The sequence below is a fragment of the Falco naumanni genome, chromosome 10, assembly GCF_017639655.2.
Source record: "Falco naumanni isolate bFalNau1 chromosome 10, bFalNau1.pat, whole genome shotgun sequence".
In the NCBI taxonomy this organism is placed as follows: Eukaryota; Metazoa; Chordata; class Aves; order Falconiformes; family Falconidae; genus Falco; species Falco naumanni.
The window spans coordinates 37,695,714-37,709,531 of NC_054063.1; the positions used below are offsets into that span (position 1 = coordinate 37,695,714).

General features: G+C 38.7%; 1 protein-coding gene across 10 annotated transcripts in view; it reads right to left on the bottom strand.

Moving 5' to 3' along the window:
- PHF20 (PHD finger protein 20) overlaps positions 1-13,818 on the bottom strand; it is a 71,950-nt gene that overhangs the window by 33,867 nt on the left and 24,265 nt on the right. For 8 of the 10 annotated variants that reach the window (XR_005829884.1, XM_040608306.1, XM_040608311.1 and 5 more), the window contains 4 exons: positions 13,642-13,749; positions 12,455-12,631; positions 11,443-11,616; positions 594-869 (listed from right to left, as the gene is read on the bottom strand). Coding sequence is in view for 9 of the 10 variants with exons in the window: in XM_040608306.1 (XP_040464240.1) it covers positions 594-869; positions 11,443-11,616; positions 12,455-12,631; positions 13,642-13,749 (735 nt within the window). In the remaining variant the exon portion in view is untranslated. The remainder of the gene's footprint in view (positions 1-593; positions 870-11,442; positions 11,617-12,454; positions 12,632-13,641; positions 13,750-13,818) is intronic. The other 2 variants (XM_040608312.1, XM_040608313.1) reach the window with 1 other exon arrangement.

Here is a 13,818-nt window from a genome sequence, read left to right on the forward strand (position 1 = left end):
GCATTTGTTAAATACTACAACTTTTTTTCCCCACAGGTCAGAGTAAATACTGCAGAAACTGGTACTGGATTTCTAGCCAAGTATACTCTTGAAGTCAAGATCATGAAATGTAAAGACCATGTAAGAAACAGGAGAGAACTGAAGTTACCCAGAATGTTCCCTTAATAAACAAAAGTCTTTGAACACTAATTTAGGTACTTGTCAAATTAGTGTTGTCCAGGGGAAGGAAAAAAAAAATAAAGGGGGGGGAGGGCGTGGCAGCACCAGTGGGGAGACTCAAACTCAGGGAATCGTCGTTCTGAAAAAAAGAACAGAAGTTTAATACTCAAGTGGGCTGTTACAAAGGAATAAGAGAAGCTGCATAGTTTGTTCGTTACAGAACATTATCTGTATTTCTGGATGAGGGAATTTCTTCAGTTCTACCTTCTCTAAAAGGTCATGCTTACACATATTACGCTGCTTCTCCACAAAGAAATATGCTAAGATAGAGCTCTAAAGAGACTCCTTCAGCCCAAAAGAAAATAAATTTCTGCTTTCCTGTTTGTCCTGCCTGCTGCTGTTTAAAAAAACGAAGAGATCAGCAACATACTTACACAATGACCCAGCTGTCCGTCCTCTCTTTGACCTTTCTTGATTAGCTTTTTCAGAAGCCAAAGCAGCTCTGGTTTGAATATTTCTCTTTACACTGTTCTGCTGTGATTCTGCAGCCTTCTCCACTCCGTGAAAGTATTTCATGTGATAATGCAATAACTTGGCTTTGCGGAACGATTTTGAACAGTCCAAGAACTTGCATCTAAACTTGTGATCTTGATCAACAGTTGCAGCTTTTTTTGATGCAAGAAAATCTGTTCTCCTATAAGGTTTTGTTACTGTAAGAACAAAACAGATAAATTCCCCCATGCATTTGCTATATTTATCAAATGGTTTCCTAAACTTAAAACAACAAAAGTTAAGAAACGGGCACGCATTCAAACATGTTAGCTATGAAATGCTAAAAATAAAATTTCAATGCTGTATCTGCCTTTAAGATCAATAGCTTTTAAGGGAAAATTCTGCCCTACTGTGCTGTTAAAAAACAGTTGTCATGATAGCCGTGGTTTTATGAATGAGTTGTTAGAAAATGGCATTTTGCTTCCATGAGTCCCTTTACCCAACAGCTAGTATCGCTGTACATAGTGCTACTATAGATAACAGACTGAATTACAAAGATGGTGTATTTTAGCCAGAACACTGAATATTACATTGTATCAAGTATTTATTTAATTGTTTATAACTCTTCACATCTTTGGTGAAAGCACTTTCCAAGAAAAACAGTCCTCCTTTGCTTGTAACTAATTTGCTACCTGCTTTCTGGATGCCTTGTCCTACCACCAAAGTCTGGTTACTTCCAAGAACAACAGAAACAGTATGTCAGAACTACATTTCAAGTAGCAACACAAGAATGAATGACTAAGCAAAAGCAATATTGCTTGCATCTGTTACAAAATCTCTTCTACAAACTCTAGTTAATTAGTTAATTTCTCAAAAAGAAAAAAAAGGAAAGTCTTCAGACTCAAACAGAAGAACATTGGAAGGCATCTGTTCTAGAGCACTGCTGCGCAACCCAGGGCTATACCTAAGCTTGACCTAGTAAACTCCTGTTTATTCTTTGAGCATTTCAGAAAACTTATTTCATGTTTTTGCTAAGAAATGAACAGAAGAACACTGAACTGACGAGTACATCATCACTATCACCAGTATCTGTACCCAACACGACAGAGGAGAGGTAGAAAATTGGAAACACACAGAAATATAAGAGAGATCCAGGCAATTATCCATCACCAATACACACAGAGCATCAAAAAAATCCCTCACCAATGAGGGCAATGGAAAGGAAAGGTCATTTTTACAAAAGACCTTCCAAATACTATTTTTCCCTTTGTTTTGCCAGTACTGAAGTATTATTTCCATATTTACAAGTATTTTCAAGCTTGGGAGTATTAAGAAAGAAGAACTGTTTAAAGCTAAGACCCAGACATAGCAGCAGTGATGCAGAATTGAAGGTATGCGCACATGAATGAAAATTAAGAAATCAGAAGTAGTTGAAAAAAAAAAAAAACCAACACACAGAAGAATCCAGACATTACAATTAAGAGTAAGTGCAGAAAGAGTAAGGCTTCCCATAAGTGCACATATGTAGGAACACACTGAATGAGTGTTAGAGGTAGTCTCAAAATTATCTTAGTATAAGAACACAGAACAGCTTGTTCAGAAGTTTTTAGTATATAGCAATAAAAATGCTGAGTGTTTCTGAGCTGCACACTTAAAGGATATGTCACAGTGAAAAAAAGAGTGTGCTTGAGATACAGCTATCTAGGATGCTAAGTACAGTTACGACAAAGAAACAAAACTCAAAGTCATTCATAGAGAAAAAACAAGTAATGGTATTATGGAGATTGATGTACACTGAAGCATTAAGACTCCATATGCATATCAGACTGGTCAAAAGAAACAATATTCAGTTAATTTTTGAGAAGAAAATAGTGAAAATGAAGACACTGCTTTTGGGTGTTTCACAAAGGTAACAACAAGGAGAGACAAAGACATTTTGGCATAGCCCTATTAAGAACGTGCTGACAGGGATGGCAATAAAATTGCAACAAATCCAGACAACTGGATCATACTTACAGAATGACAAAGTTTGTAACACCAAACTGAAATATACTGTACACCAGGCAAAAGTTGGATTCGTAATGAAAAAATATTTCAGGAACAGTCAGTGAAATGACCTGTGTATTTAGTGAAAGCAAGTCCACAAAGGTTCTCTTGACTGTAAAGCTCAAAACCCGAATTCAGGACAATGAAAGAGAACTTGTTTCTATTAAATAACTAACATGAAGATAATAAAACTAACACAGCACAAGTGGGTAACAGTCTGAAGAACTGGCCAAAAAAATTTCAAATATGACAAGGGAAACTATTATACTGTCACACAACTGTCATGAATAAGGTCCTGTATCCAAGCTTGGAGCACTTCCCCTTCACCGAGATGGACAAATTCTGGAGAAGATACAGGGAATGGCTTCTAACTGATCAGATACAAGTTAGAAGTGGAGCACAGGATCACTTTAGTTGAAGTTAAGGAACAGTAGTAACAAAGACATTGGGGGAAGGGAAGGAAAGCAGAAAAAACCCATACTGCAATGTATGCAGAAGGAAACTACTCGGAGTAATAAAAACAGAGACAATCCCACGCAGTTTGAAACAAGGCTAAAATTATTGCCATCACCACCACATTTGGGGGCATTTTACTTCTTTGCAATCAACACAACAGAACTCCCTGCCACCAAGGCACAGCAGGGAGCTGATACCCAACTCAACTATCCAGAAGAGCCTCCAAAAGAGCATGTGCTCCCAGCCAAACACTCTAAAGCAGACTCATTACACAAGCAACTAAAGGGGGGAACTTCCCACTCCTACACATATATATAATTTTTGCTCATGACACATGGTTCTAAAACCGGCTTCTATGAAGAGAAAGTTCTGCTGTGCTACCTTCAGATTTTCAGACACTTGCCTTTTCAGAGGAGTTTTTTTTCAGAGTTTTCATGGCTGTTTTCTCCAAGTACAGAGGAAAGTTAATGACAGACCTGCTACCTGCTGTTTCTTCCATATTTATAACCAAAATAAAAATTTGTCACTTGGCATTCAATTAGCCACTACAATACAAAGCACAGAGACTCAAGGTCAAACAACAGTCTCCTTTAACCTTCACTTCAGAGGAAAAACACCCTTTCAGCACTCAAGTCAGCAACCTGTCTCATTTCTCATTGTGCTGTATTATCCAAGGTTCAAGCTATGGCCACATTCAGCAGAAAGTTTACAGTAAAATGTCACTGTGTGAAGTTTCTGAGATTCCCACCCCACAATTCTTTGTGTCAGTTGACTCCTGCTGGGACAGGAATGCTTGGCAGCAGCACAGTATCTTGACTGAAAAAGGTCTGCAGTCCTGAGGCATCTTCTGCCACACGCTGGTAAACTATCCCAGAAAGGCAACAGTGCCCATACCATTTTCCTCCAATTAAAGCTGGTTTTGCTGCAGCTTCTAGCCATAAGATCTTCACACACAACTGCCTGTTAAACTGATGAGACTTCTAGTTGTTATTTCCTGGTCTCCACAGAAATACTAAGCAAAGATCACATTATCCCTTCACCTGCTGTTAAACTAAAACACATCAATGTGGAAGAGAAAGATAGAGAACGTCTGAAGAGAGATGTATGAGCGAAGGATTGAGAATGTCTGACCTGGCAGGAGATTAGAGTACAGCTGGGTATCATGAAGGAGATTAAGATAGATAAACATAGTTATCAAGTAGCAAATAGGTGTCTGCATGCTTGTAGTGATATACAGCTATATAACTGCATGAATGAGCCTGGTGGTACATACAGCTGTGTTGCAGCACTCTCAAAACTAGCCAGCTGCAACAAGGCTTTTACCATCCCATACCAAGTTAACTTCAGTAAGTAGTTCCCACACCTTGCCCCAGCACAGCCACCAATCCCCCACAAGGTTTCTAAAGGTCATCTACTATCCGTGCTGGTTCTTCAGACTCTTCAGGCCAGTCCACCCCGCTTCTTACCTTTGCTGCGTCCTTCTCCTTAGCTCTCCTCCATCCAGGAGGCTTGCTCTCCTCCCTGTGCTTCTTCCAGGTCCCTCTTCACCCAGTGCTCCTCTCCCATCTCCCTTAGAGCCATTTAACTACTCAGCAGGAACCAGCCACAGCTGCACCTTATCCAGTCAGCCAACCCACCGCCCCTGAAGCCAGCCCACAGCTGTATATTATCATTTTCAATTAACCCTTCATTCCTCTATACAGATGGAATTTGTATCCGGGCTCAGAGATATAAATATGAGTTTCTACGTACAATAAAGTGTCTCTAGTTGCACCACAACCTGAGTCCACACCTTCATACACCACACATCAAGTCTCTCTAGAACATATGTTCTCCAGTGCTTCCATCTGTATTATTTTTAACATTATCTGTTTGTTACCACTAGCTTTCTTGAGCTAACAGTTTTTACACTGTGCTTTGGATCACTTCACACCACTGCGTCAGCCTCCCCGTTAATTTACCTATTTCTTTGGTCTTACTTCTTCTGAAATCTTGTGTTTTCTTGTGCTCAAAGGTGTTCCTGTCCATCATTTTAACATGCAAACTCTGTTTCTTCCTTTACTTTCAATAAATTTTGTCTTTCAAGATCTCAGCTGTGAAACAAAGAACATCTTGCCCAATTGCTCTTCTTCAAGTACTTTACCCAAAGACAGCATCCAAGCATTTCCAGCATGTCCAGAATCCACTCAAGCAGATGCTTGGTGTAATACATACATATGGCATCAATAATCATGGACCACTACATGTTTATGAAGTTGAGGTTTTTGAGCCTGAAACATTACTTGATATTGCAAAAGCTACTCAAGACAGTATTTCATACGATCCCCCACTCACTGTTTCCTCCCTGTGCTGGCACTAAATTTGTAAAAATAAAAACAGTGAAGTCTGTAGTGCACAAAAAGCTTGTAAGCGTGCAATGCCAAGTCTCAACATACCTTTAGAGGGGGCAAGCAGCTGGGTGGATGTGAAGGCTTTACCTGCACTTTGAGGTATAACTGAAACACTGTGCTCCAGATTGTGGTGTCTGGCTGCAAGGAACTTTTCAGTGAGCAAGGCAGGACGGACTTCTTTACATACTGTATGTTAGGCTTAAAATGACAGTTTTTAAAACTACCTTGAAGGAATCAAATCCTACCTAGGTATGCTGCAGGATAAACAGCTGCTCTCTCAAACTGGATGCAGAGATATTATGCTTCTCCTTAACCGAAACCCAAAGCTAAAAGTGACGAGTTAGAAAAATGTGGTAAGTATAAGGCAAATGGAATCCCTGACGTATGTCTATGCAAATAAAAAAGTAACCTTAAGAGTGTTCCAAGAAACACAACTACAAACACTACAACAACACAGTGCAAAGCAAAGGCAGCTTAACTTTAGAGTCAAATCCATTTGTAAGAGTAAAGCCACACAAACAGCTGTACAGTGCTTCAAAGCCTGTTTTCAGATATGAAACAGAGCTTTAACTGGCTGCAGAAGTTTGCCAACAGGCTGTCACTGTTTTTTTGAAAGACAACTTGAAATCCTAATCACCAATTCCGGTCCCTAAACATTAGAGGAGCCAAAAGCCAGAACAGGGTTTTTATCCTTCAGTACATGTAATTAATCAGAAATCTGCTGAAAATTTTAGAGAGAGGATCTTAAGTTTTGACAAGCAATGCTATACTGCCCTTTCAAAACACATTACATACACATTTTAAAACATAACAAGCATATAAACATTCCAAATTGTATTTGCCATTACAAATACCTGCAACTACTACAGATCCCGATTCATCCTCCAATGATGACTAGAAAAATACTCTTTAAAGAGAGCGCTTTTGTCCTTAGAAATTCTTAATATTCAAATGCTATAAAAACCATGTTCTTCCTATACATCATGCAAGTTAAAAGTAGTACTACCGGGGTGCATTACTCACCCATGCCAAAAAAACAGTAACACAACACACTGAAGAAAATGAAAGCTATCAATTTTGTTTTGTAATGTTTTTCTGCAGTAAGACAATGAATTCCCATCAAGAGACTACAATTAAAGCCTACAGACAGAAAAAGTTAGTACTGGGCTACAATGTTACACTTCACTTCTCATATTTAGAGAATACACTTCACATATTTAGAATATGTTTGACCTTAGCTTCCTTGCTGTATTTTGTGCAAATCTTGTATAGAAGAAATACCCCTTTTTTTCCACCCACACCACCTACTCTGACAACTTCTCCCCTTTCCAATCCCCAAATCTCTTTAATACACACAGCAGTCTGGGAACATAACAGCTTGACACACAGATTTGGAGAGATACCTGTTCCCATCATAACAACCCACAGAGTAAGTTAACTCAGCTTTCAGCCTCCAACACTAGTTATTTTTAGGACAGCATGCTCAGACTCCAACACACGTGCACTCCCCAGAGCAGGAAGCCACTGGCTATCTTCTGAGATGTTTTCAGATCCCACATTGAGGCGCCTCTGTCAAGCTGCACACACACCCTACTATGAGGTGAAAGCCCAAGTCTTACTGTTCCCTCATCAGGCAGCTCATCGGCACTGCAGTATAGAGGCACAATCCCTCAAGTAAGAATAAAGCAGGTATGGGAAAACACAGATCCAGATCCACTTGTAACTATAGAAGTTTTATCCACGATAGGATCTATGGATTTGTAAAAACTCTGCTCTCAAGAAACCACCTGTTTTAATGTCTGTTAAGTACAGAAATATCGATTTCAGGTGACAGTATTTACTCAAGAAGACCCTATACAGTTCTTAATCCCCATCCTTAAAGAGTTTTCTCCAATAAAAATACCTGCTTCCTGTATCTGGATGCCCACCTTGCTGAATGTCTAGCATTTCTAATGTTAAATGAGATGGCTTAAATTAAATGAAACAAAATCCATGCTCAGGATTGTGGATTTTCAGGTACTACCCATAGTGCTGAACTTCAGGTCAGAATTCAGTACAAATGCATATTGCTGAATTAACTTTAATCCAGCTCGCTCGAGTACTGACAGAAGTGCCAGTGTCAAGAGCACTCAAGTTATACCAGAGGCTTCAGGCAAGTAAGCGAACCAAGTTATGTTCCCACAGCTTTACTGCTTGTATCCCATTAAGCAAGCTCAGGAGAAGGCCACATCCCATACATCACATCAGTGTGACTGACAACACACATATAGGTATTACACATTCAGCTGGAATTCTCCCCAGTTGAAGCCCAAATTACAAATGCTTAGCAATATATACGTAAGACAGACAGAGGGAAGTGGCAACAACAGCAAGACATCCAAAGGGTTCACAGTTTTTTGAACTCCCCATGTTTCAGTCACACACCAGCATTATACTGGTGTCCTGCCCCATCTACCACCAAAATGAAGCTCCCCAAATGCTGAACACAGAACTGAGACATATTACTTCATAAATTTCAAATGTACAAGCAAATCCCTCTCCCTAGTTCCTCCCTTACAAAACAGAGCATCTCACCCCAACACCTATTAAACAAGCTCAAGGGGATAAAACAAAGACAACCGTAAACTGCATTTGTAATCTGAAACAGAATAAGTATGCAAGTACAGGAAAAACACCTGCTGGTTATTTCAGTTTAACTTAAATCTTTAAATCTACCCATCATTCCCTTAAAGTTTTTTCATGGAAGGAGAAGAGATTTCCCCATCAGCAACAAATACACAAAAAAAGTAACATTTTTACGTGACCAAGTCTGTTCTGTCTATTTTCTTTCATAGCCACTAGGAGTGTTTTATTTGCTGTAACCTCTAACACATACTACACATACTGCTGAGAACACACTAGGTCTCACTACATTATAGCCCTAAACTCGGATCCCCAAACTTTTTTTTAAAAGGAAGCCTTCTCTGTAATATGACCATGCAGCTACAACACCCAAGTTCACACACACCAGTAAAGATTTTTAACACATCTTTGATTTCACAGTTACTTGAAACTAAAACATTGCGAAACACCCTGAAAAGCTCTGCACCCCAAATGAGTATTTAAGTTGGAAAAGTAGATGACCCTGCAGGAGGCATTTTTTAATAGTATTTGACCACTAACCTCAAAGCTTTGTGATTATACATATTACAGTACAAAGTAAAAACTTCTTTATTTTTCAAAATATTCTGTGACTACTTCTGGATTATTTTATGAAGTTAATTGCAACAAATGTCTTCTTAATACTGCATTAACTGTTTGGAGAACATCTGTAATAATTAACACAGTTTTTCTATACTTATAGTACAGTGTGTTCTTTCAAAAAGCCAAGATTTACCTTCTCTGAATTCTCAGACCTTGCCAAAATTGGGGTTTGTCAATCTGTAGTTCACCAAGTACCTCCAAGAGATAAATGTCACCTTGAAAATACTACACTTGAAACTGAGTATTTGCAGGAATTTACAAAATAAAAGGCTAAATGGTTGTCAGCTAAAACACATGCTTCAAGAAGTGCAGTATATTTATCATGCAGAATCACTCAAGTTAAAACGCTTTTTATCATACTGTTTTCCTACATAAAGCATGTCCAAAAGGTGACTATAGCCACTGTAGTGGAAAGTTTTGCCATATATTCTATCAAATAGTTTGACAGAATCTGAAAAGCAAATATTTTCAGACATACTAAAAATTCTTTCAATTTTCAAAACTGCTACGATCTTCTGTCTCTCTTAGAAGAGCTGTCTCTTAACGTGCAAGTCCTTCTTCTTAAACTTCAACTTAAAGCAATTCAGTTCACTGCACCTGTTTGGAGACATGCTTGTACCTGCACACCTTCTCACGTGCTTAAGACTGGAGTCACAACAGCCATTACTCTCTGACTGCCCAAAGCAGAAGATTCCCAACAGGACCAAGAAGCATCACTATTTTCTAGCATTTTGTCGCACTCCCTGTGACACAAATGTCTGCAGTCTTTCTATTAAGAACTCCAGGGACATCCTTCAGAGATTCAATGAAGGAGGAAAAAAATGAATGCTCCTTTACTGCTATAGCTGCCAGACCCTCCTGCAATCCACAAAAGCTACTCCAGGGTGATAATCTGTGAACAAGACATGGCTGTTCATCTTAACAAAATTACATTCAAGGATGCCTGTTCAGTTTCAAGAGCACCTTGCAGGAAAAATTTAAATTCCAAAGGGAAGAGCTACAAAGCACAGCATCAGCTAACATTGCTGGTGCTGCACACTTCTAATAGGGTACCAGTTTAGCTAACCTGGACAGCAGACTATTACAGCACTACCTGACAAGCACTTGTGAGGGGCTTCACCAGTTGTTAGCACATGACCTTAGAGAAACCAGTGATATTACACTGCAATTACTCAGAGCAAGTATTCAACTTAAAACGTAAATTCAATTCATTGTATCTGCCACAAGAAAAGGAAGAACAAATTAATAGCTACTGGAAGTAGCAAAACTTTTTACATCCTTTCTTTGCTTCAGAGATTTGCATGAAGGCTGTAAACAGCTCATGTACTTGGAGCTAATACAGACAGTAATGGCATCTCCTTGGTATCAGAGATATTAATGACCTGTTCAGGTACAAGCAAACAGTGGTTTTGCCTTCATGAGCCAAAGTAAGCGCCAACCCATCAGTTTAAAAAAAAAGCGTTAAACCCAAAAGTACTTCACTGACTGAAAAGGTCACACCAGCCTGACTAGCAAAAAAACTGCAACCACTCTGCATGGTTTGAACTCACTGCCAGAACAGGGGGAAGGAAAGGCATGGCCCCAACAGACATCAATTGAAGACTATGGATACACCATAGTCAGAATACAGGTGGATATATCATCAGCCTGGTTAGGAAGGAGAGCAAGATCAAGAGCGCTCTAATTTTTAAATAGCAAAAGACAATTCACACGTCAAACCTGAGCAAACGCAAAGAGATAAATTCCTTCATGCACTGAAGGCGTACATCAGTGGCAAAGGGAGAGGACAGTTCATTTGTACAGTTATACCAGTGGATAAAAGAGGACATAAGCAAGCAGGAGGGTAAATCTGGAATAACCAATAATCAGAATGAAAGCTAGCACATAAAGATTACTCTAGCAATGCTGAGCAACTGTAAGTCCCTCTAAATGCTCTGTTCCACTTAAAATTAAGCTTCTTTGATAGAGCATAAACTAGTGAATTCATAGTTCAAGTTTCCCCACTTAGCTGCAGATACAAGTGTTGAAGTTACAAGAAATAACCACAGGACAGCACTGTGTTTTGGAGTAGTCTACAATCCATATAGGAAAACTTAGTTTGAAAAAGGCAAGTACACTCCCCAGCTAAGAGAAAACAGATCATATATGTTAGTTCAAACATTTCAGTGTCTGTCTTAATATTTCATGAATCTGCACTAAAATCTCTTAATAGTCTAGGGCTTAAGTACAACAGAAGCCAAAACGTAATAATATAGAAAAGAAATGCACAATCAGGATTCCCAAACATCAATGCTACCACATACAAGCAGCACAGAAATGACAAAACAATGACCTTTTAACATGTTAGTCCAACTTAATCTAGAATTACAAACACCAAATTATAATCTGAAAACAAGTATTTGTTAATTTCAACATTCACATGCCAAATATATTACGTTCAGTCATTTAGAAATTATGATTTCTACTTTTTGGAAGACTGCCATCCATCTCCAAAGCATAAGATCAAAACTGAGCCCATAATGAATATAAATAAGCATTTTCCATCGTGGTTAACATTGCAAGAATGCAGAATTTTTGTTAGTGACACTTGTGCAAGCATGCAATACCAAGCATCAGATGCCTGAACACATCAATAATAAGAAATCAAAAAATGAACCTGTATCAACAGAAGGTTCTTGAGTCCTGACAGTAACAGAGGAAGACTCCGTGTCTTCAACTTTTTCTTCCTGTAAACTGGCATCTGTACCGACTGCTGTGCTATGTGATGTGCTTCCAGGAGATCCTTGTTCACTGAAACTTTGGTCAGATTCAACAGGAATTTCTAACTGGACTAGAATGGAGGAAAAAAATTGTTTGAGTAAAATGCACACAAGAGCATATTCCAAAACAGTGATGTGTGTTCATCACATTATAATGAAAGGGAAAAAAAAAATAAAAATCAGTTTGTGCTCAGACTGCTTGCTATTGTATTAACAAAAAATTAAGGTTTTGTAACACAGCTACTTGTAGCAACCCTCTAAATTTAGACCTGCTTAGAAACACACAGGCTGCTAACCCTACAGCCTAAAATAGCACAGGTCTCCTCAAGCCACTACCATAGCTCACCCTGAAAGGGAAATGCAGTGAAGCACAGAGCAGAAAAAGGGAGCATTATCTCCACACAGTCTAAGAATAAAAGCATCCCATTTGATGTTTTCAGTGTTCAACTAAACTTTCAAGGTTAGTATTTGGGTTACGCCTTCAATCTAAAAGCATTAAAACTTTGTAACTACCTCATTTTCATAAGCATAACCTGCATCTCCTAAAAAACCCGAAAACCAACAAACCACCCCAAAACAAACAACCCCCACAAAAAAAAAAAAACAACAATGACAGTATTTCCTTTAAGTTATTTTACAGCCTGTGGAGCTCTCCTTTTGCAACCCTAGTTACCCCTCTACTGGAAAAGCTCCCACCCATGCAAGGGAAATGCTAAGGTTACTGATGAAGGAGGAATCAAAAGCAAAAGGCAATCAGGGCAGCAAAGAGAGAGAAACTTGCCTTGCTGATGAAATCAGGTTTTAATTGCACATATACAGCCTACACGTTATGCAAGTAAAAATACAGTGTTTGTAACAAGTAGACTGCCATGCTACCACAAGTCCAGAGCATATCAGGAAGCTGCTTACCCTTTTCAGATTCCTTTTGGTTAGATGTCACATCTTTCCAATGTTGAACTTCTGTCGAAGTTGTGACATGATCTGCATTTAAAATCTCATGGCTAATACTAGACGAGAGCCTTGAAGATCGTCTCCTGATCTGGTCTCTTTCAAGGTTACCTGAAGAATTCTTCAATTTTTCCTGAGCTGGAATAGACAAATTTAATGGTACCATGCAGTTACAAGATTACAAATAGCTTAAAAGCAAGCTTTAAAGATTTCCCCTCCCAGTAGCAGTTTGAAAGTCTGGGGGTTTTTTTAAGGACTGAGGTTAATAGCAAAAGCTAAGCAGCCCTGGTGATTAAACCTCTCTGTAAAAGCTACAGTCATATTAACACTTGCAAATAAGCATAAAAATAGAGCAAAAGCCTATCTTATAGGTGTCACAACTTCTTTTAGTAACAGATTTGAAGTAAGAATACAGAACACTATTTTACTAGTAAAACATTGTTTTAAACAGCAACCATCTCACAGATATAAGTAATGCCAGAAGTTGATGAGACAATTCAGACACACAAGCAACTTTGACAGTAAGCTGGACAACATATGTGCACTGAAGTTTTAAGACTTTGAGGTCCTAAGGCAGGGAAAGACAGCCTTCTTCAGATGTTCATCTCCTTGTTCATGATACTACTTTAGAGAATATAGTTTTCCTTCCTCATCAATGCATTCAAGTTCTTCAACATCACTACACAGTATACAATGATAAAGCAGAAGCTATTAAACAGCAGTGACATGAATATTTGTTTAATATTAAGGTTTCTTTGCTAAGCAATGTGGTAGATCCTCGATCTAGTAACTAAAGAGTTTCTATAAATAGAAAAAGGCTTTTATAGCCTTCTGCGCATTGGAGGAAATAAAATAATCACTGCCTCCTCTGCATCTATGAATTTCTGCATCAAGACTCACAGCTTGTGGTTCCCTCCATCCAAACCAAGCTTCTAAGATTTAGGAGGGAATTTCAACATGGTGATGCTAGGTATGAATGGCCAATTTAAAAAAAAAAAACACCCACCCAGAACAACAGGTGCTGCATTTCAGTCATTTCATTTATCACAGTTCAAGGTTAATACCAGACTCCCCGCACCCGTGCTCCCCCCCACCCCTTCTGCTTTAAGAACTTATACTGCAAGACTTAAATAACAAAAAATACTCACACAAGTTTTTTTCAATCCTGGGACGCTTTGATGGAACTTCACCTCCTTTAGGTATTTTCCGACGTCTTAACTCCAAAGTTATGGGCTGTAGTGTCTGAGGACTTGGCTCTACATATTTAGATAGAGAACAAGTTGTCTGGATATGAAGCTGAAAAACTCTTTAAAAATTCCCAAGCC